The sequence below is a fragment of the Cajanus cajan genome, chromosome 3 (genome assembly GCF_000230855.2).
Source record: "Cajanus cajan strain Asha chromosome 3, NIPB_CcT2T_4, whole genome shotgun sequence".
In the NCBI taxonomy this organism is placed as follows: Eukaryota; Viridiplantae; Streptophyta; class Magnoliopsida; order Fabales; family Fabaceae; genus Cajanus; species Cajanus cajan.
Window position 1 is genome coordinate 40095641 of NC_138519.1, and position 22887 is coordinate 40118527.

At 37.1% G+C, this 22887-nt stretch overlaps 2 protein-coding genes across 2 annotated transcripts; both read left to right on the forward strand.

The window, feature by feature from the left end:
* The first annotated feature begins 184 nt into the window (after window positions 1-184).
* LOC145956286 (uncharacterized) lies at window positions 185-3906 on the forward strand. Its single transcript, XM_083071859.1, has 4 exons — window positions 185-2487; window positions 2569-2877; window positions 2964-3048; window positions 3124-3906. Exons 1-4 carry the CDS (start codon window positions 185-187, stop codon window positions 3904-3906), a joined length of 3480 nt encoding a protein of 1159 aa, XP_082927985.1.
* On the forward strand, window positions 2581-6370 carry LOC145955756 (uncharacterized). Its single transcript, XM_083070897.1, has 6 exons — window positions 2581-3048; window positions 3124-4664; window positions 4750-4876; window positions 4981-5259; window positions 5336-5440; window positions 5534-6370. The coding sequence occupies exons 2-6, from the start codon at window positions 4168-4170 to the stop codon at window positions 5828-5830; spliced, it is 1305 nt and encodes a 434-aa protein (XP_082927023.1). The 5' UTR covers window positions 2581-3048; window positions 3124-4167; the 3' UTR covers window positions 5831-6370.
* Window positions 6371-22887: the final 16517 nt, after the last annotated feature.

Below are 22887 nucleotides of genomic sequence, written 5' to 3' on the forward strand. Positions count from 1 at the left end.
ATGGTTCTAAATGACTTTAAACTGGTTAAAAACCAGTTTACCCCAACAGATTTGAATATAGCGTTGGTATGCAAAGGGCATATGACAATATATTTAAATGTTATTAATATATAGAAGATGAATTCCATTCCAACACCTTTGTCTTTCCATATTCTAATATATTTATGTTATAAATATACAGAACATGAATTCTATCCCAGCAAGTCGTCAATGGATGTATGATAGAATGTATATGGGGAGAAGAGGTTTAAAGGAATCTTTTGTACACGGGGTTGAAGAGTTTATAAGAATAGCTTGTCAACAACAAAGCTATATTAATGAAGGGAAACTTAGATGTCCATGTGCTAAATGTCAGTCCACAAAGATTGATGGTGTTCATACAGTGAAGGTTCACCTTTTCAAGTATGGGTTCATGCCAAACTACTACATTTGGACTGATCATGGTGAAGAGATGGAAAATGTTGACAATAATCTCATAGGTGCTTCCAGTATTGGTATAAATGCGACCGAAACTGAAACCTCTAACTCAATGCATCATATGATGTGTGATGCTCTTAGGCAACATGGGGCATTTGACATACTAGAAAATAATAACGTGGAAGAGCCTCCGAATGAAGAAGCACAAAGATTTTACAATCTTTTATCTGAGGCAAATTGTCCATTGTATGAGGGATCATCAGAGTCTAAGTTATCAATGTGTGTAAGACTTTTAGCATGCAAGTCTAATTGGAATGTTCCCGATGAATGCGTCGATTTTATAACAAAAATGTTGTTGGATGTGACTCCTGTGAATAGATGTTTGCCCAAAAATTACTATGACGCTAAAAGATTAGTGTCAAAATTGGGACTGAGTGCTAGAAGGATAGATTGTTGCGTACAAGGCTGCATGTTGTTTTATGACAATGATTATGGGAAAAATGATGGTGCATTATTGCAGTGCAAGTTTTGTCATATGCCAAGATATCGTGATCGCAACACTGGATCAAGCACAAAAAAACTAGTTCCAGTGAAGACGATGTTTTATTTGCCAATAATTCCAAGGTTACAACGTCTGTTTGCATCAATGCAAACAGCTGGGCATATGTGTTGGCATTATCAAAATAGAAGTACCTCTGGTGTTTTACGTCATCCCTCAGATGGTGAAGCCTGGAAGCACTTTGATCGAGTGTATCCAGATTTTGCAGCCGATCCTCGCAATGTACGACTTGGTTTATGCTCAGATGGGTTTAATCCATACATTCAATCAACAACTCCACCTTATTCTTGTTGGCCGGTAATTGTAACCCCATACAATCTTCCACCTGAAATGTGCATGACAAAACCATTTATGTTTTTAACTTGTCTTATACCAGGTCCACGAAATCCAAAGGCAGCTATTGATGTGTATCTAGAACCATTGATTGACGATCTTAAAAAGTTGTGGATTGGTGTCCAAACCTATGACATTTCAAAGAAGCAAAATTTTATGATGAAGGCAACATTAATGTGGACTATTAATGACTTCCCTGCATATGGCATGTTGTCTGGTTGGGGAACTCAAGGTAAATTGGCATGTCCACATTGCATGGAGCATTCTAAAGCCTTTACATTAGAGAATGGCGGTAAAAATTGTTGGTTTGACTCACACCGAAGGTTTTTACCCACCAATCATGCATTCAGGAAGAACAGAAAAGCGTTTATAAAAGGCAAGGTTGAAACTGATGCACCACCACCTACATTGACACCCAATCAAGTTTGGCAAAGAGTTAGGGATTTACCTTTAGTAACAGAAAATCCTAGCTTGCCTAGGTTACAAGGATACGGGGAGTCACATAATTGGAGGAAAAGAAGTATATTTTGGGATCTTCCTTATTGGAAAGATAATATTTTGAGACACAATCTTGATGTGATGCACATTGAGAAGAATTTCTTTGATAACATATTGAACACTGTTATGAATGTCAGTGGTAAAACGAAAGACAATGAGAAGGCACGGATGGACCTAGCTTTGTATTGTAGTCGACCTGACTTGGAAATGAAATTGCAACTGAATGGGAAAATGTTAAAGCCAAAAGCAAATTACACTTTACCTATGGAGGAATCAAAGATACTTTGTCGCTGGATAAAAGAACTCCGTGTTCCAGATGGTTATTCATCCAACTTGGCAAGATGTGCTGATGTCGAAAAGGGAAGGATGCATGGCATGAAAAGCCATGACTGCCATGTTTTCATGGAGTGTTTACTTCCTATTGCATTCAGTTCATTGCCAGTGCATGCTTTAAATCCACTAACTGAAATAAGTCATTTCTTCAAAGACTTGTGCTCTACCACATTGAAGGTTGAGGATTTGGATAGGATGGAACTAAACATTCCAATTATTCTTTGCAAATTGGAAAGAGTATTCCCCCCTGCATTCTTTGATTCAATGGAACATCTACCTATTCACCTTGCATATGAAGCACGACTTGGTGGTCCAGTTCAATATAGGTGGATGTATCCATTTGAAAGGTACTACAATTATCATACTATTGTGTATAACTAGTATTGTTCAATGTTTATGAACCCTAACCTATTCATATAATTTTATAGATTTATGGGAGATTCTAAACGATCAGTGAAAAATAAGGCGAGGGTTGAAGGATCGATATGTGCATCTTACATACACCGCGAAACAACTCATTTTTGTTCTCATTATTTCCACAACTCCACGTTGTCATCGCAAAGTTGTAGAAATGAATTGGAAACTGAAAGTGATAGGTGTCCATCATCGTTGTCCATATTTAATCAACCAGCTCGTCATTCTGGGAAGCAAAAATCTCATTGGTTAAGCCAGCAACAATGGAAGTCAGCCCATGTTCATGTTTTGATCAATTGTACAGAAGTTAAGCCATATCTTGAGTCAGTATTTTCCAACAATTGATTTTGTAATATAGTAAATCAAACTTTCTTTTTGAACTGACCACCTCATTCATATTTTTTGATAGTTCATTCCTACAATTAGAACAAATAAGTGAATCAACAGCTCCTTCTCGCATACATGATGATTTCCCCAAGTGGTTTAAGGATCATGTACGTAGCACAAAATTTATTTTACTTTAACATTACTTATTTAAAACATAACAAATACTTTGTTGAATATTGTAGGTTTACAATGAACCTATAAGCGTCAGAAACCAACACTTGAGAGAATTATCACTTGGTCCGTTCATTGAGGTTAAAGAATGGCACACTCTATATGTGAATGGCTATAAATTTCATAACCATGAATGGAGTCAAGGTAAAAAGACAATAAATAGTGGAGTTTATGTCAAAGGGCTTACTGAAGGAGGTGATGATGACTTCTATGGGGTCATCCAACACATATATGAACTAGAGTACAATAGTTCAAGTTCTCCCAAGAAAGTCATGTTATTTTATTGTGACTGGTATGATCCATCACGAAGAGGTACAAGAGTAGATCCCAAATATAATGTTGTCAATATTCGCATGGATAGAAGATATGTGGCATATGATCCATTTATTATTGCTCATAATGTAAGGCAAGTTTATTATGTCTCATATCCAACATCACGAATAGATAAACGCGGTTGGTGTGTGCCAATTAAAACAAAGCCTAGAGGTCGTATAGAATGTCATGTGGAGGACGATGTACCGTACCAAGTAGACCAAGTGTCACATGTCAATGAAGTCATAGAAGTAGAACCTATTTTAGGCTTCCAAGATTCACAAATTCTTGTTGAAGAAGAAGATGAACCATCCGAGATACAACCTGTTCATTTGGAAGAACATATTCAACAAGGGGAATTTGAAGACAATGATTTGGAGCAAAATTATGATGATGAAGAAGGAGAATTTGAAGACTATGATTCCGAAGAGGACAATGAAGAAATGGAGATGGATAATGAGAATTCTGATTCGTCTGACTAGGATTATATCTATTATAGAAATTGTGAGTAGGCAAATATCATGTTCAATTGTAACATCAATGTTTAATTAATATTTATATAAAACAAATATATATTGTTTCTCGTAGTAATCACTTGATATTTGCATTGTTTTAATTGCTACATAGTATTTAATTATAATGTTTTAAAAACCATTAGGTAACATAATCATGTTTAATTCTATGTTGTGAAATGTTTAAATATTGAATGACCACAATTTGTTAAATTATTTTTTTTGCAGATAATGGCATCAGGAGGTGCTGATAAGTTTCCCCAATGTCCTTCACTTGGTGGCAACAAAGGAAAAAAGGGGAAAAAACCAAGGTATGTTCTTAGACTACCTAAACAAACAACCCAGCCACTTGTAGGTTTAGAGCCCATAACTCCTCAAACTGAAATCCCTGCACCCATGCCTCACCAAACAGAAGTTGCTACGAGCACACCTCCCCAAACCCAAAATGCTAGAACCATACCTCCTAACACCCAAATTGCTACACCCCCATTACCCCAAACCCAAAATGTTGAACCCACATGCTCCCAAAAACAAAATCAGTTACCTTCTTCTAGAGCTTCACATTGTGAACCTAGTAGCAATGCATCACCAATGTCAGTACCCTCCAGACTTTTTGAAATTCCTACTGGAGATGAAGAGCAACTGTCCAACAATGATACATCACCATTCAACAATGAAGATCCACCAGTTGGGTCTGTTCTTCCAATGATTGAGCCTTGTAATGATGGGTAAAATTTATAATTTTTGCTTTCTAAATCCTATTTTTTCTTTCCCAGCATTGAACTGATTTAATTTTTTTTCCTCAATAATTAGGTTTTATCCAAGCAGGGTAGCATCTAAGGCAATCACATTGACTATTAAGCAACAATTTGTTGAGCCATGGATGACTTGGGGTGCAATGACGGAAGAACAAAAAGATATCTTCTTTCAGCGTTTTAAGGTACATAATTTGTTTATTATCATTCTATTCTAAAGGGATTACGTTAAATGCACTAAGTTTATAGTCATGAATAATTTAATTGCTTCATTATTCTGTTAATGCAGAAAAAAGTTTCATGGAGAGCTGAACATGAAGAGAAGATAAAAAAAATATTTCACACAAAAGCATCTCATAGGCTTTCTGAAATGTTCAAGAAAGCTCGTCAAATAAACAAGAAGCCTGATTGGATGTTTGATACAGTTTGGCAGAGTTTGATTGCCCAGTGGATGGCCCCTGAATTTAAAACAAAGAGTATCCAAGCTCAAAAAAATAGAGCATCTGAGAAAGGTGGAAGTCTGCACACAGGTGGCTCCATCACCCATCACGAGCATGCTATGCGGATGGTAATTACATTAAAATAATATATTTTATTTAATATAATTTTAGAAATATGATGATTAACTATTTATACAATTATAGTCACAAGAGTTGGGTCGCCTTCCACATGTTGATGAGTTGTTCCACCAAACTCATGTACGGAAGCTTACGGGTGATTTTGTTGACCAAAGATCTAAGCGAACATATGTGAGTTATTTTTTTCGTATTATTGCTTTATTCTTTTCAATTTTAATCATCTTTCATAAATGTCACTTCTAAACATCTTTATTTGTGAAATAGGATCAATTTGAGACTATATTTAATCAAGCTAGGTCTGAGGCTGCATCTTGTACGGGAGGTTCTGAAACGTCTTCTATGGACCCAGTTCAGGAAGAAAGACTCCACAATAAGAGTTGGATTGCTGCTGCTGGTGGGGTTACAGACAAAAGCAGACTTTATGGGGTTGGAAAAGTCGTTTCTCCATTGACATTGGTGGATACCTTCACAAATATATCTTCTGCTCGTGCTACTGAAGATTCAGACAAAATTATTCAATTGGAAGAGCAAGTCCGTAAGTCTAGGGAGGAGGCTCGTTAATCTAGGGAGGAGGCTCGTCAATCTAGGGAACAAAATGAACGCTTGCAACGCCAGTTTCAATCACTGTTCAATGCTGTTCTACCTCTCCTACCTTCTGATACACAGCATATTTTGCAACAACAAGTGGATAACCAATTTCATGACAACCATGATGACCAACAACCACCACCTACTGGACACTATGGAGATGACTATTAGTTAGATGTTTTTTTTAGATTATGGATCCACAACTATTTAAATATTTTATTATGTATAATTTTATGCAAAAATAGTCTTATTTTACACTATGACATGGAAACTAATTATGCATAATTGCTATGGGTATTTTAGATTTTAAAGATGTTTGATTTCATATTGTGGTTATAAGATATTTAAAGAAACCTGATAAGTGATTTTATTAATATTTCTGACCAGGTAAAACTATTTATAAAGATTGGTGTGGAAAGGTAAACAAAATAATTCATGCAATGTTGAAATCAGTTACCTACGGAAATTTCCGTAGGTAAGTTACCTACGGAAATTTCCGTAGGTAACTTACCTACGAAAATTTCCGTAGGTAACTTATCTACGGAAATTTCCGTAGGTAATTTATCTACAAAAATTTCCGTAGATAAGTTTACCTACGGAAATTTCCGTAGGTAACTTATCTACGGAAATTTCCGTAGATAAGTTACCTACGGAAATTTCCGTAGATAAGTTACCTACGGAAATTTCCGTAGGTAACTTATCTACGGAAATTTCCGTAGATAATTGCATCCGTAGATATATTCCGTAGATAAACGCATCCGTAGATAAATTCTGTATCCGTAGATAAAATTCGTAGATAACGTTATCTACGAAAAAATTTCCGTAGATAATGTTATCTACGACCTTATTATCTACGGATTTTTTTCCGTAGATAATCCGTAGATAATTATCAGTTATCTACGGATTTTCATCATTATCTACGGATTTTTTCCGTAGATAATGCTGATTTTTCTTGTAGTGTTTATTATTATTTTTTTTTTAAAGCAATTCAAAAAAAGTAGACAACACAAAGAACAAACCACAATTTTTTTGTGTTAAAAGCAAGGTTTAGGGTAGGCTTAAAAAGGAATACAAAACAGCCACCAAAAATTCAAAAAAAAAACAAGGAAATTTAGGAATCAAAAACTGGAATTTAGATAAGTTAGTAACAACCTTCAACCAAACCAAAATATTACCTTAAAGATTGAGTTTCAAGTGTTCTAAACGCATGAACCATTCAGCCACAACTCTTTCTTCTTCTTTTTTTTTATTTTTATTATGCACGAATTTTATTTTATTTAATATTTTTTAACACTATTAAGGCCTAATTTTTGCAATGGTTCAGCAAATAAAGAAAGAACACTAAGGTAATATCAATGGTAATGAGAAATAACAAGGAAGGATGTTACCCAAAGAAATTCCAGCAAATGATGTGGATGAACCCAAAAAACCGGAGCTCTGATACCAAATGATATGATTCCTAATTGCACCAGAGTTGAAAAAGGATCTTTTGGGTTCAAAATCTTAGACTTAATTTCTGGAATGTAGGGAAGGATCTTTTGGGTTAAAATCTTGGACTTAATTTCTGGAATGTGGGTAAGGAAATTAGATGCAAGAAATGGAGGGAAGGAAACGGTAAAGGAATGGAGGAAGAATCACTCTTCCAAGGAAGGCTTCACACAAAGAATTGTGGATGATCCTTTGATATGCCCAAATTCTTGAATCACTCAAGAACAATTGGAGAATCACTCTCAGTTAATAAAACTCAAATTCTGATCTGTGCTTATTCATCCCAATGGGCAGCTTATATAGCTTACAACCAAGACCTTTCACTTACATTAGTGGGCAATTAATAAACTCCATTAGTGGGCAATTAATGAACTCCACTAAGCCTAACAATTATGACCACTAATGCAAAACAAACACATGCTAAATTCGTGCACCCTTTGGTATGCCTCATGGCTGATTCATCCCAAAGGTTTTGGACCTTATTTAATTAAAAACAACTTGCCTAATAACTAGCCCAATAAGTGGTGCAGCCCAAACAAGAGTTGGCAGCCACTTTAACAAGAGTTTTAGGCCTTTATTTACTAATTACAAGTACTAAAAAAAAACCCACTACGAAAATGGCGTAATTAGGCTTCATAATCCTTGATACAATTCACCATCTTGGCCTTGTCTTCATCATTGGGCATTTCTTCAAGAATAAGGGCCGCAACTTGTTGCAAAGCATCCTTGGCCCTTTTAGTCCTTGCCCTAGTCATTGGTCCTCCAAGTCCTTTGAGTGCTCCTAAATCCTTGCCCATGTCCTCATCACATAAATTGTAAATTTATGTTTATGATATGTTAAGTGAATAAAATGTTTGAATATATATGATAGTTTGTCATAATTGTATTTAATTTTCACTAACCATTAATATTGTTATTAATATGTATATTACTCGGCCCTGCTTCATTGTCATTTGTTCCTTGAAACCTTGTTGGATGATCTGCATGATTATAAAATAGGAAAAAAAAAGTAAATGTGTCCATACAAAAATTTTAATGAATTTATTAAAATAAATAAATAAATATAAAATTTAAATAGATAATTTTACCTAATTTTTTGTCAAATAAAAGAAATAAACAATTATGAATATATTTCAAATTCATGATGACTAACCATGAATTATGTGATCAATATTTCTTATACTTGGTCCTGCTTCATTGTCATTTGTTCCTTGAAACCCTGTTGAAGAAAATTTAAATTGTAAATGTTTAGTAAAAAATAATAATAACTTCACGAAAAAGAAAAAATATATAAAAAAAATTGTACACAACTAACCATGACCAACGTGACCAATATTTGAAAATTTTGGATTTTTTTGAATGTTACCTATTGTTTGAAACGTAGTAAATGATGGAATAACACTAAGGTCGAGAAGACCAAGAGGTGATATACTAAAGGAGGCAAGAGGAATGGGATAGTAAGGCCATTTTTGGACCTTAGCTCCTAGGTTTTATAGCATTTATTTCTTTATTCCTATTTTGCCCTTGTCTTTAATTTCCTATTTTACCCTTGTATTTTGGGGTATTTTAGTCATACAATTTATTTTACTTGTATTTCCAATTTTACCCTTGTATTTTGGGGTGTTTAGGACTCAGAATTTATTTTCTTTTGTATTTCTCATTTTACCCTTGTATTATGGGGTGCTCTAGATTATTAAGGTTTTTAATTTTGAGCTAGGGTGTTAATTAGAGGGTGACACATTTTTGGTGCTTATTGGGTCTATTTTTGGTGTTAGAAAGGCTTAGGCCCAAGTGGAGGGCAAAGGTTGCATGGTCTTATCATGCACCTAGATATAGCCAATCTAAACCCAAAGATTCCATCCTTGGCCACCAAGTTGCATCTAGGGTTCATTTGCATTTCATTTGGCATGCATTTGCCTACTCCAAATGCAACCCTAGATGCCTCCCCTCCTATAAATACCCAACACCCCACCACTTGTAAATACTTTGGATTATATAGATTTTGAGTGAGCATTCTTATGCCTCAACGTCTCATCCTTAGTCCCTAGGGTAAGTTTCGGCTATCCCCCTCCTATCTCCACCCTTGGAGAGTAGGAAACCTAGAGTGGCCTCCACCTACCTTGGAGTGAGCCAACTTTGAGCACCCAAACACCACCACCCTAAGTGCTTCCGCCCAAACACCATCATTTTCACACCAACTTCCTTTTCTTCACCATACACCTTCCTTTTGTCTACCTTGTTGAACCTAGATCAAGGGCCAAGGCTTTCTCCCTTCAATCCCTACGTCATTCATGGAAGGAGGAATCCATCAAGTGGTATCAAGAGCCAAGGTTCTTCAAGGGTAACATCTAGTCTTTTCTTGTCTCCTTGAGTCTTTTTTTTGCTTTCGGTCATTCCTTCTTCTTGTTCTTCTTTGTGTGGCCGAATAGCTTTTGGTTCATGTTCTTGTCCTTGTGAACCTTCCTTTAACATTTTAGGATTCCATTATTAGGTGTTGCCATGTTTTTCTAATTTTTAGGTTGAGTCTCACATGAAAATACCATGAATATGCTTTTCATTTTTGAATCCACCTAAAAGTTTTGTCTTTGTATGTTTCCTATAATTTGTCAACAAAAAAAAAATTCCATGTATGTGCCCAAACACTTTGCATGACTACATGAACAAAATATATGCCATATTGCATAATAGTGGGCATGACATTTAGAAGCTTTTTAGAGGTCATTCATGCATGCTAAATAGTCCTAGCATGTTCCTTGTAATTTTGAGTTTCCATGTGTGAAATGCTTCCTTGCACATGCATATAACTTGCTGCCCACTTTTCCTTTGCATTCCACTTGTTTTGGTTAATTTTGTATGCTTAAAGGATCCCTAAAAGAATCTAAGAGGTGGCTGAAAAAAAAAAATTGTGCAAACAACTTGTACTAACTAGTACAAAACCTTTTCCACTAAAAAGATTCCTTAAGGTACCTCTAAGAAACCGCCACTTGTCATCACTTCTTCTCCTAAATTTTAACCTAAATTTTGACCAACCACAAGTGCAAAACCTAAGCAACATATGGGCTTAATTTAAAAAAAAAAAAAATCGGATCCAAGACTTATAAAGAAAAGAAAAGAACAAAAAAAAAATTCTTGGACCAAAAAGGACTTGTTGCTAGACTTGTGGACTTGGACCAATACCTATGCATTTGGGAGTTGGACTTATGACATTTTGACCTTAATTTGGGACCTTACCTTTGGCTGGACCGAAACATATAAAGGACTTAATCAAGAGGACTAAACACTAACCTAATTCTAGTGCCTTTCTAGGATTACTCTTTGTGTGCTTCCTTTCTTTGATTGAGTCTTAATTTTTTTTGCTTGTCTTTCTTGGCCTCTTTTGTTTTGTCTCCATAAATTCTCTCTGAGTTTAGCCTTTCCTAATTGTGCTTTTCAGTTTTATTTCTTGGACTCTTGCTTTGGGTTGGTTTCATTTTGATTGTAGGTGAAAAAAAAACCACTCTAGTCAATTTTCACACCTTTGGTGGATTTGAGTGGAGGGGTGAACCGAATCCAAGCCTAGCCTTTGGAGGGATTTACACCACATCAAAAGGAGTGAACAAACACTTGGAGAGGTCTAACAAGTTTGCTCATTGTGAAGGAACCCAAGTGGAGGAGTTTGAAGACTTAAATTCTTGTTTTGCATAATTTTTGCTTGAAATTTTCTATTTTCGGCCTCTTTGTTTTTGGCCTTGGTTTCATTCTTTTGGTTTGTAATTTGGCCATTTCTAAACCTCTTCAACTTGGTTTTAGTTCGTGTAGTTGAAGGTGATTTGAAAACCTTCACCTAGGACCTCGACTAGAACATGTTTTAAGTGCTTTCCTTTTGCATGTTTTAGAGCTTTTGGTAGTATAATTGTTTAAGCTTTTATCTTTGTCTTCAAATTCGTTTAGAAGGCTTGCTATTTGCCTACTAGGGGTAACGTGCACACACACACTTTATTGTTGTGCCAAATTGTTTTGTAAGAAAAGTAGAAAAGGCTTAGTGATTTTTACTTGATAGGGCTTGGTTATTAAGTGATTCTTTGTAGTCCACCTCCCCTTGAAAGTTCACTTTGTACACTTAGGCCTTTTCCTACCTATCTTGCACTTTGAAAACCTTTTGTGAAAACCATTTTTTATCACTCACTCTTTGTGAAAACTTTTCTAACCCCTTTGAAAACAATTTGTGAAAACATTTTTCTTGATCAAAGATGAGTGATCATTTTAGTGCACATGGTCATAATTCTTGTAGTACTAGGTATAGTGTTAGGGATGAACTTAGGCAACTCAAGGAGTACCTAAAAAAAAATATAAAAAGAGAGGAAGAATTAAGACAAAAAGAAAAAGAGTTTGAAAAGAATAATGAGGAAATAAGAAATTTACTTGCAAAGTTGGTAGAAACTAGTGGATCCAAACCTAGGATTGTTCCAACTAGATCTCAAATAGGAAAAGAAGTTAGAGTCCCTAGGAGTATGCATGAGGAGGAAAATACAAAAAGAGAGGAAGAACTTAGAAGAAAAGAAAAAGAAAAGAAAATAGAAAAGAAAGAAAAAATGAAGAAAAGCATAGAAAAAGTTCAAGAGTGGTTAGAAAATGAAAAACAACAAACACTCTTAGAGAAGAGTAAGGAGGATAATGTTTCCTCGAAAGGGCTTATGCTTGAAGAGAGTCACTTTCCCATTGAAAATGATTTAAAAGAAACTCTCTTTATTCATCAAGACCTCAACTCTTTCTCCCATGTTGCCACTAGTCATGAAGTGGAGATTCAAAAACAAACCATTTTTAAAGAAAAAGAATCTCAACTTCAAGATTTAGTGAAGAAGAAATGGACTTCACTTAGTTCCACTTCTTGTGCTACTTCCTTGGTGGTGCCCAAGGTAGATAGCCTTCCTTTGTGTAGGACTTTTCCTACCTTAGTTGTGTCAATAATGCACCCAATTTATGGAATATATTATTTGTTGGATATAACATATGAACCTTCAAGGTTCCTTGTGACAAATTCTTTTCATAACTATCCAACAAATAATATAATCCAAAATTGCTTAGGAAATTTTCTAGTTGTATTTCCTTTGTTTTCTAGGAAATGCCTAGGTTACCACATACGGTACTTTAGGCAAGATGTTCTAGTTTTTAGGACTAATGCATTAGTGTGCTATAGTTTTAGTCTTTTTACCTTTTTAGGTTTTAGTTATACACCTAGACTTCATCATGGGGAGGATCCTATCCTTAGCATTAGGGAGTCTAGTCTTTTTAGTTTAGAAAATCTTTTTAGCATTTTTAGTGGCACTCCTCTTAGGATGCACTTTCCATCTATATCATATACTATTACCTCTCATGCTTACTTTTATGTTTTTGTTGGTCATGACGTCCACCATAAAGAACCTCTTGATTTGAGGTCAAATCCTTTTCAAGAGGGAGGGAATGATGGAATAACACTAAGGTCGAGAAGACCAAGAGGTGATATACTAAAGGAGGCAAGAGGAATGGGATAGTAAGGCCATTTTTGGACCTTAGCTCCTAGGTTTTATAGCATTTATTTCTTTATTCCTATTTTGCCCTTGTCTTTAATTTCCTATTTTACCCTTGTATTTTAGGGTATTTTAGTCATACAATTTATTTTACTTGTATTTCCAATTTTACCCTTGTATTTTGGGGTGTTTAGAACTTAGAATTTATTTTCTTTTGTATTTCCCATTTTACCCTTGTATTATGGGGTGCTCTAGATTATTAGGGTTTTTAATTTTGGGCTAGGGTGTTAATTAGAGGGTGACACATTTTTGGTGCTTATTGGGTCTATTTTTGGTGTTAGAAAGGCTTAGGCCCAAGTGGAGGGCAAAGGTTGCATGGTCTTATCATGCACCTAGATATAGCCAATCTAAACCCAAAGATTCCATCCTTGGCCACCAAGTTGCATCTAGGGTTCATTTGCATTTCATTTGGAATGCATTTGCCTACTCTAAATGCAACCCTAGATGCCTCCCCTCCTATAAATACCCAACACCCCACCACTTGTAAATACTTTGGATTATATAGATTTTGAGTGAGCATTCTTATGCCTCAACGTCTCATCCTTAGTCCCTAGGGTAAGTTTCGGCTATCCCCCTCCTATCTCCACCCTTGGAGAGTAGGAAACCTAGAGTGGCCTCCACCTACCTTGGAGTGAGCCAACTTTGAGCACCCAAACACCACCACCCTAAGTGCTTCCGCCCAAACACCATCATTTTCATGCCAACTTCCTTTTCTTCACCATACACCTTCCTTTTGTCTACCTTGTTGAACCTAGATCAAGGGCCAAGGCTTTCTCCCTTCAATCCCTACGTCATTCATGGAAGGAGGAATCCATCATAGTAGACCGAGCTAATTGTCGTACATATGTCAGTCTTCTTCTGCTGTGTGAATTTGCATTTGTGGAATGTTGAAAGGTTATGTTTGGCAAATTATTTAACATCTTTGTGGTTGTACACATATGTGAATTAGTTGGATGAGTTGTTGAAGATGATGTGTGTACTTCATTTTGTTGTTGTCTCCTTTGTTGGTAATTTGTACGTCGCCTAGACAATTGTTGTTGTCTTTGATCCATGTTCATTCGATTTCTTCTATTTCTATAGTTTTGTCTCCATCTTTCTCGTTGTTGTTCTTGTTGTTGACCATTTGAATTTGGCATATTGTTATATAGATATCTGTCAAATAGCATTTGTGGACAATTATATATTGAATTGTTATTAAGAAATATATAAATAAATGTAATAATCACTATTATTAAATTTTAAATAAATGGTGAAACTATTATTTTGTTAAAGAGACAAATTATTGGTTTCTATATAGTACAAAATAAGTACAATATTAATTTGAATTTGAAGATAAAATTCATATAGGGTCATGAATTGCTTAGGCACTGCATATATATATATATATATATATATATATATATATATATATATATTGTTAGAAATAAAATATATTAAACTGAAATAAAAGTATGACTATAAAGAGTTGAAAAGTAATAAATTAATACATTTACATTAAGAAAATGAGTTAAAAACTACCAAATAAATAAGTAATGGTTGTTATGATATTAACAGCATAAGTTGAGAAATTAACATGGTTTCATAGTAAAAACGGATTAAATTTGAGAAAAACATTTTATTTATTATTTTTAATTTTAATTTAATATATATATATATTAATAATTTCTGGTTGGTCAAATTAACATTAATAATTTAAATATTTTTTTTAAAAAGTATAATTTCTAGTCCTCCTTGTACTTATTTGTTGAATTTGGGATGCCGTTGTCGCGATGCCGTTGTCGCCCAACCACTTGAGAGAAATAAGGGAATGTTCTGCAATGACTGATTCAGGACTTAATCTAGACACAAATTTGATTTCACCACAGCTTCATTTTCATTTGAAATTTTCTTTGACCCTTTTTCTGGGGCAGGAGTTCCATTTAGAGCATGCTCAGCCAAATCACTCAGGTCACTTGAATTTTCTTCAGGGTTAAAATCTTTCTCCTGAAGTATTTTGTACCAGAAGACATTCTCGCCTGGATTACAAGTTGGATAGACAAACTGGGACCGAACTTGAGCCTTACCATTACGTAACTCTTCTATTGATGCAGGATACACAGTTCCTGGTGTTTGCATCTCATCAAATAACTTCAACGGGGTAGGATAAGGAGATTGTTTACATGCATTTTGGTTATTTGGTGATGTGCTTCCACTTGGATGCACATAGAAGAAGCTTCAAGTCTCCACGGTTCCTTGTGAGGAACGTCAAGGAAGGAAGCTCCAAGGAGACTCAAGGTGGCCGTAGCTTGCTCAAGCTAAGTTCCAAAGAAGAAAGGTAACCTAACTCTACAAAGAGAAGCACTCAAGGAGGGTAGAGAAGGCAACCAAAGGGACTTTCGGACGGAGAGATTTCAAGTAGTGAAAACTCATTCAATTAATCCAAAAGTCGCTTACAAGTCTCGGCCATAGTGATTTATAGGAGAAAATTAGGTTAAGGTGACCTTGGGTTAGCCTAAGGTTAAGTGGAACCAAGGTAAGGTTCACTTAACCTTAGGCGCCCAAAATTTGAATTCAAAATTCAAATTTTGGTGCCTAAACCCGGATCACCCATGTGCTAGCTCATTTGGCATGTAATTAAGAAGCCATTTGAGTTACATTTCGGATCACACCATGTGCATGTGTTGCACATGGCCGAAATGCACACCAAATGTGCTTTTAATTACATGCTAATGTAACTTCACATGTAACCTAAATAACCCTAAATTCACATGACCTCTAAATGTATATCCTACACTATATGGCCGAAAATACAAGGCCCAAAAGAAAATACAAGGCACTAAGGCTCAAATCCTATACTACCCTAAGCTACTTGAGCTTGAGTCAAAGCCCAACAAAACAAAGTAATGGGCTTCCCTTGGGCTTGGGCCCATTCTTCATGAATCTTCCTTGCCATGGCCCTAGTAGTTGGGCCCTTAGCCCATGGGCCTCCTCCATCATCCCCTCCCTCTTGAAGAGGATTTGTCCTCAAATCCAAGGAGTCTTCCTCTTGGGTAGCCAGTCCTGTAAAGAGAGATAAGTTAGAAACATTAAAGCTAGGACTAACACCATACTCAGAAGGGAGATCTAGAACATAGGCATTATTATTGATTTTCTTAAGGACTTGAAAGGGTCCATCTCCTCGAGGACTAAGCTTTGACTCTCTTTTGGAAGGAAACCTGTCCTTCCTAAGGTGAAGCCACACCCAGTCACCTTCCTTGAAGACAACTTCCTTTCTACCCTTATTATTGTATTTTTGGTATTTTTCTGTTTGGGATTGAATATGCTCTCTAACCCTCTCATGTAATTTCTTAACAAACTCAGCCCTAGTGCCTTCTTTATGAATAAAGGATGCAACATCGGGTAAGGGTAGTAAATCCAAAGGAGTAAGAGGGTTGAAACCATAAACAATCTCAAAAGGAGACATGTTAGTGGTCTTGTGAACCACCCTATTATAGGCAAACTCCACATGAGGTAGATAGTCATCCCATGACTTTTTATTGCCTTTGAGGATTGCCCCAACATAGTCCCTAGAGACCTATTCACTACCTCAGTTTGCCCATCAGTTTGGGGATGACATGTGGTAGAAAATAGAAGTTTAGTTCCTAGCCTTTCCCAAAGAGTTTTCCAAAAATGGCTAAGGAACTTAACATCTCTATCGGAGACTATAGTTTTGGGTATCCCATGTAGTCTCACAATTTCTTGAAAGAATAACTTAGCAATGTTACTTGCATCATCCACCTTGTGGCATGGGATAAAGTGTGCCATTTTGCTAAAACGGTCCACAACCACAAAGATGGAATCCTTTCCTCTTTGGGTTCTAGGCAATCCAAGGATAAAATCCATGGAAATGTCTACCCAAGGAGAAGAGGATATGGGCAAGGGGGTGTAAAGTCCATGAGGTTTAGTAGTAGACTTGGCTTGTAAACAAGCAATACAACTATTACAAAACCTTTGAACATCTCTTTTCATATGGGGCCAAAAGAATTTCTCTCTCAAAAGTGAAAGAGTTTTCTCAATTCCAAAATGCCCAATGAGCCCACCCTCATGGATCTCCTTGACCAAGAGTTTCCTAATAGATCCTTGGGGTATGCAAAGTTTGTTTTTATTAAAAAGAAACCCCTCAGAAATATAGTACCCTTGATAAGGCTTTTGAATACATACGGAATAAAAGTTAGCAAAATCAAGGTCTTTCTCATACAACTCCTTGATGTCATCAAATCCTAGTATTTGAGAACCTAGGGTGTTCAATAAAACATGTCTTCATGACAAAGCATCAGCTACTACATTTGTAGAGCCCTTTTTATATTTGATGACATAAGGAAATTGCTCAAGGTACTCAACCCATTTTGCATGCCTTTTATTTAATTTATGTTGACCCTTCAAGTATTTAAGTGATTCATGATCACTATGGATAACAAATTCCTTGGTCACAAGGTAATGTTCCCAAGTTTGAAGGGCACGAACTAAAGCATATAACTCCTTGTCATAGGTAGGGTAGTTCAAGGCAGCCCCATGAAGTTTTTCACTGAAATAAGCAATGGGGTGACCACCTTGTAACAACACAGCTCCTATGCCAAGCCCTGAAGCATCACATTCTAGCTCAAAAGTTTTAGAAAAATCAGGCAAAGCTAGAACAGGTGCTTGAGTAAGTTTATGCTTAAGTTCTTGAAAAGCTAAGTTATGTTTTTCTTGCCACTTAAAAGCCACATCCTTCTTCACCAACTCATTGAGAGGTGAAGCTAATGTAGAGAAGTTAGGAACAAATCTTCTATAAAAGCTTGCCAAACCATGGAAGCTCCTAACTTCACTAACATTAGTAGGAATAGGCCATTCTTGGATGGCTTTGATTTTCTCGGGGTCCACATGAACCCCATTTTTGCTTACCACAAATCCTAAGAAAATAACATTATCCACACAAAAAGTGCACTTGTCTACATTGGCAAACAAGTGATTGTCTCTAAGAACAAGTAAGACTTGTCTTAGGTGATCCACATGATCACTTAGACTTTTGCTATATATTAAAATATCATCAAAATAAACAACTACAAATCTACCAATGCAATCCCTTAAGGTATGATTCATTAGCCTCGTGAATGTACTAGGTGCATTAGTAAGCCCAAAAGGCATTACTAACCATTCATATAGACCAAATTTAGTCTTAAAAGCAGTTTTCCACTCATCACCTTCCTTGATTCTAATTTGGTGATATCCACTTTTAAGATCTATTTTGGAAAATATGGATGACCCATGCAATTCATCAAGCATATCATCAAGCCTAGGGATTGGGTGCCTATATTTTATGGTGATGTTGTTGATGGCTCTACAGTCACAACACATCCTCCATTTTCCATCTTTTTTTGGCACCAAGATGACTGGTATAGCACAAGGGCTTAGACTTTTTTGAATCCAACCCTTCTCCAACAACTCTTGTACTTGCTTCTCTATCTCTTTGGTTTCTTGTGGGTTAGTCCTATAGGCTGGCCTATTTGGAAGACTAGCCCCAGCTACAAGATCTATTTGATGCTCTATTCCCCTAAAAGGTGGAAGTCCAATGGGGCCTTCTCTAGGGAATATATCATCAAATTCTTTCAAAAGGTTTTTAACCTCAAGAGGTAGAGAAGTTTCCAAAGAAGGTGTGGCAGTGCATGTGAGTGTTCCTCTACACACGAGGATATGAGAAGATGGTTCAATGAAGAGAGAAGTTTTGTATAAAGGTTTTGATTGAAAATTCTCTTCTTGAACTATCTCTAGAGAGGGAACACTAGTCTCTCTAGAATCCTCTTTTTCATCAATTTTTAGAGTTTTTTTTTTCTTTTTTTTGTTTGCCTTTCTCTTGCTCACGTTTGGCCTTCATTTGTACTTGATCCTCCTTCACTTGTGAAGGTGATAAAGGATGAAGCACAAACTTTTTACCCTTATGTGTGAAAGTTATTTTATTAGTGAGACCATCATGATGAGTTTGTTTATCAAATTGCCATGGCCTCCCTAATAAAAGATGACAAGCTTCCATGGGAACTACATCACATTTAACTTTGTCTTGGTAGTTCCCAATAAAAAAATCTATTTCCACTTGTTGGTTGACCACCATATCCCCATCATCATTAAGCCAATGAAGTTGATAAGGTTTTGGATGGGGTGTGGTAGTCAATCCCAACTTCTCAACCATCCTAGTGCTACAACAATTGCACCAAGATCCACTATCCACTATGAGAGAACAAGCCTTGTTGGAAATGTTACATCTTGTATGAAAGATGTTCTCTCTTTGGGATTGTGTATCACTAGGTTGGTTATTAAGGACCCTTCTCATCATAAGAAGCTCCCCATTATAAGGATAAGTGACCTCACATGACTCTCCCTCACTTGCTTCTTCTTCATCCTCACTTGAAGATGGAGAAGTAGTAGCTTCATCTTGGCTACTATAAATGTCTTAGCCCCTTAAAATCATCACTTTCTTGTTAGGGCATTGAGAAGCAATGTGGCCTCTTCCAAGACACTTAAAGCATTTTATATCACTAGACTTGGTGCTAGTGTGTGAGGTGTTTGTTTTTTTTATCTTTTTCTTTACCTTTGTCTAAATTTTTGGAAGGAAAAGTATTTTTCTTTTCAAAATCATTTTTCTTGCCCTCCCTCTTGTAGTCATTTTTAGAGAAAGAAGATGAGTATGAGTTTGTTTTAAAACTTTTTCTCAAATTTTGTTGTTCAACCTTAATACAAAGTTGAACCAAATCATCTAAATCCCTATAAGGGAGAAGCTCAACCTTATCTCTTATCTCAAAAGATAAACCACTCAAAAATCTAGCAATGGTAATATTTTCTTCTTCCCTAATGCCAGCCCTCATTATGTATAACTCCATCGTTTGTCTATATTCTTCCACAGTCATATTTTTTTTATGGAGTCTTTAGAGCTTGTTGATAAGCTCCCTAGTGTAGTAAGAGGGTATATGCCTCCTCCTCAAGGCACTCCTTAATTCATTCCAATATTGAATTGGAGGTTCATTATGGAGACGCCTATCTCTCACAAGTGAGGTCCACCAATACATGGCATGACCTTGAAAGCTTAAGGTGGCTAGGGAAACTTTTCTTTCTTCACTCACTTGGTGGCAAGTGAAGATTTTTTCCACTTTCATTTCCCAGTCTAGGTACCCCTCCACATCATCTTTTCCATGAAAATAAGGGAGATCTACCCTAGATTCCCTTGTCTTGGAGGTCCTATGGGTTCTCCTAGGAGGTGGTTGATAATGATCTCCTAAAGCTAGGCTATCATGCATTGATTCTCCTATTGTGGAACTATGAACGTATGAACTATGTTGACCATGATGTTTCTTTTTGTCTTTTTCCTTTAATAGACGAATTTCCTCCTTCATTAGAGCAATTTGAGCTTCTCTTTCAAATCTTTGTTGTGATTCTTGCTCTTTCCATAACTTTAGTGATCTTAATTCACGTGATAATGTAGCAAAATCTTTGTTATCACTTGAATTAGTATCACTATGAGGAGTAGAAAATTCTTCCATTATAGGGGAAAGATTCTTTTTAAAGAAAGAAGTTTGAAAATCAATTTTGATGCAAGGTTAAGACTAAGTACTTGGAGGATTATGTATACAAATTGAACTTTGGAGGGAGGTGAGCTACTAGGAGCCACTTAAAAACCAAGTCTCTTCAAGTAAAAATTACTAATCCCCTTTGTAGTTAATCTATACCAAATTCTTTTTAATGAAAATTATTTTTGATGTTTTATGAACTATGATATACTGTCGCCACCGGCCCAAACGGGCCTCGGCGGTCGCGAAGACGGTCGAGCTCTCTTTTTATTTTTTGTTTGAAAATGTATTGGATTGTTAGAACGACTTGTTCTCAAACTGAGACCTCGTCGATCTTATCCAATTTATTATTGAAAGAGTCTCACCAATCCAATTTAATCCCAAGCGGGACCCTCCATGGATTAGTGGTTTTTGTAAAAAGGGAGGGTTCGTGGAGTCGCCACCAATGTTTTACTCAAAACATTGGAAAAAGAAGTTAAGGCAATCGATTTCAAAAATCGACTTCGGCCATTATAACCAGAGTCGGGTAAGGGAGTCGGTTACGCGTGAGGAAGGTGTTAGCACCCCACAGCGCCCCTAACGGGTTCCCTATGACGGATTATTTTACAAATAATAGCACAAAATTACTAAATTACCCCTTTTATTTATGAACGATTATTATCTTAAATATCTACATGATGCTTAAATTAAACACACAGAAAGCAGTAAAAGGAGGGAATTAAAGAAAACCTCTTGGAGCGTGCTTTTATAAATCTCAATAAATGCTAGGAGGCTTTGCGGCGCTCCTTCCCTCTACAAGCTCGCTCGACACTCTCCTCGAAGAAAATTTTTGACTAAGGGAATCAAAAAGATTTCCCCTTCGGTTAAATCCGAGACTCAAGCAAAGCGCTCAGAACTCGAGGATTTAACCGGTCCTGACTCCCAGAGAGGTTCCTAAGGCAGAGCACTGCTCAAAAACCCCAGAACACTCAATAAGAGAGTCAAGAAATGGTTCCAAAGTGTGTATTGACGTCAAATGACGCCATATTTATAGGAAATAGGAGCAATACGGGCGCTGGGGTCAATACGGCCCGTATTGAGAATTTGTTCTTCAATACGGCCGTATTGAACTCAATACGGCCGTATTGAAGTTCACAAATCTTCAATACGGCCGTATTGAGTCCAGTACGGCCGTATTGAAGTTCAAAACTTCAATACAGGCCGTACTGGTCCCCAAGCAGCCCGTATTGGTCCCAATTCCTCCTATTTTCTATTTTTAGCTATCCTAAGACCTCTTAGACCTATAGAGAACCCTCCTTGGGCCTTCTGGAAGTCCTTCTGGCTGATCCTTCTTCAGTCTTCGAGAGTCTTCAAGCTTTATTTCCGACCCGGACAATTTTAGGGGTCTACAGCTGCCCCCTCCTTTACTTGGTCAAACGGCCTTTTAGTTTACCGGTTGACAAGTAAAGGAGTTGACCCAATTGTCCGGGTGATGTGCCAACCTTCTGACTTGTAGCGTCTTCCGGTGGAAAATTGGTTGAGTAGCCTCTCCAGGTTAGCCTCGCTAGACGCCCTAGCTGGAAGCTGTGAGTACAACTTCACTCGCCGCCCGAGTCGGAAGTTGCGTACCTCCGTGCTTTCTGAACACTTTGGTACTGAGTTTGCCCTCTCCAGGGTGAGTACCGTCTCTCCAGATACAACTTTACTCGCCGCCCGAGCCGAAAGTTGCATACCTCCGTGCTTTCTGAACACTTCGGTACTGAGTTTGCCCTCTCCAGGGTGAGTACCGTCTCTCCAGATACAACTTTACTCGCCGCCCGAGCCGAAAGTTGCATACCTCCGTGCTTTCTGAACACTTCGGTACTGAGTTTGCCCTCTCCAGGGTAGCTTCACTAGACGCCCTAGCCGGAAGCTGTGAGTACTGTCTCTCCAGATACAACTTTACTCGCCGCCCGAGCCGAAAGTTGCATACCTCCGTGCTTTCTGAACACTTCGGTACTGAGTTTGCCCTCTCCAGGGTAGCTTCACTAGACGCCCTAGCCGGAAGCTGTGAGTACTGTCTCTCCAGATACAACTTTACTCGCCGCCCGAGCCGAAAGTTGCATACCTCCGTGCTTTCTGAACACTTCGGTACTGAGTTTGCCCTCTCCAGGGTCTGCCTCCGTGTTTCTGATCACTTTGGCAAAGTGAGTTTGCCCTCTCCAGGGTCTGCCTCCGTGTTTCTGTTCACTTCGGCATGGCGAGTTTGCCCTCTCCAGGGATCTGTGATTGATTTGTCTCCACAGTCCACGATGCTGTTTCGACGGTTTGATTTTGATTTTGATGCCGCTGAGGGCTGGATAACGCAGGGATCCGTCTCGGGGATGTGCAGTTACTCATAGGTTCTTGTGTCCCAACTTTGCATTGTATGGTTGGTGCCCATTGAGGAATTTCTGTTTCCTTGGGGTGTAGACACAAAGAT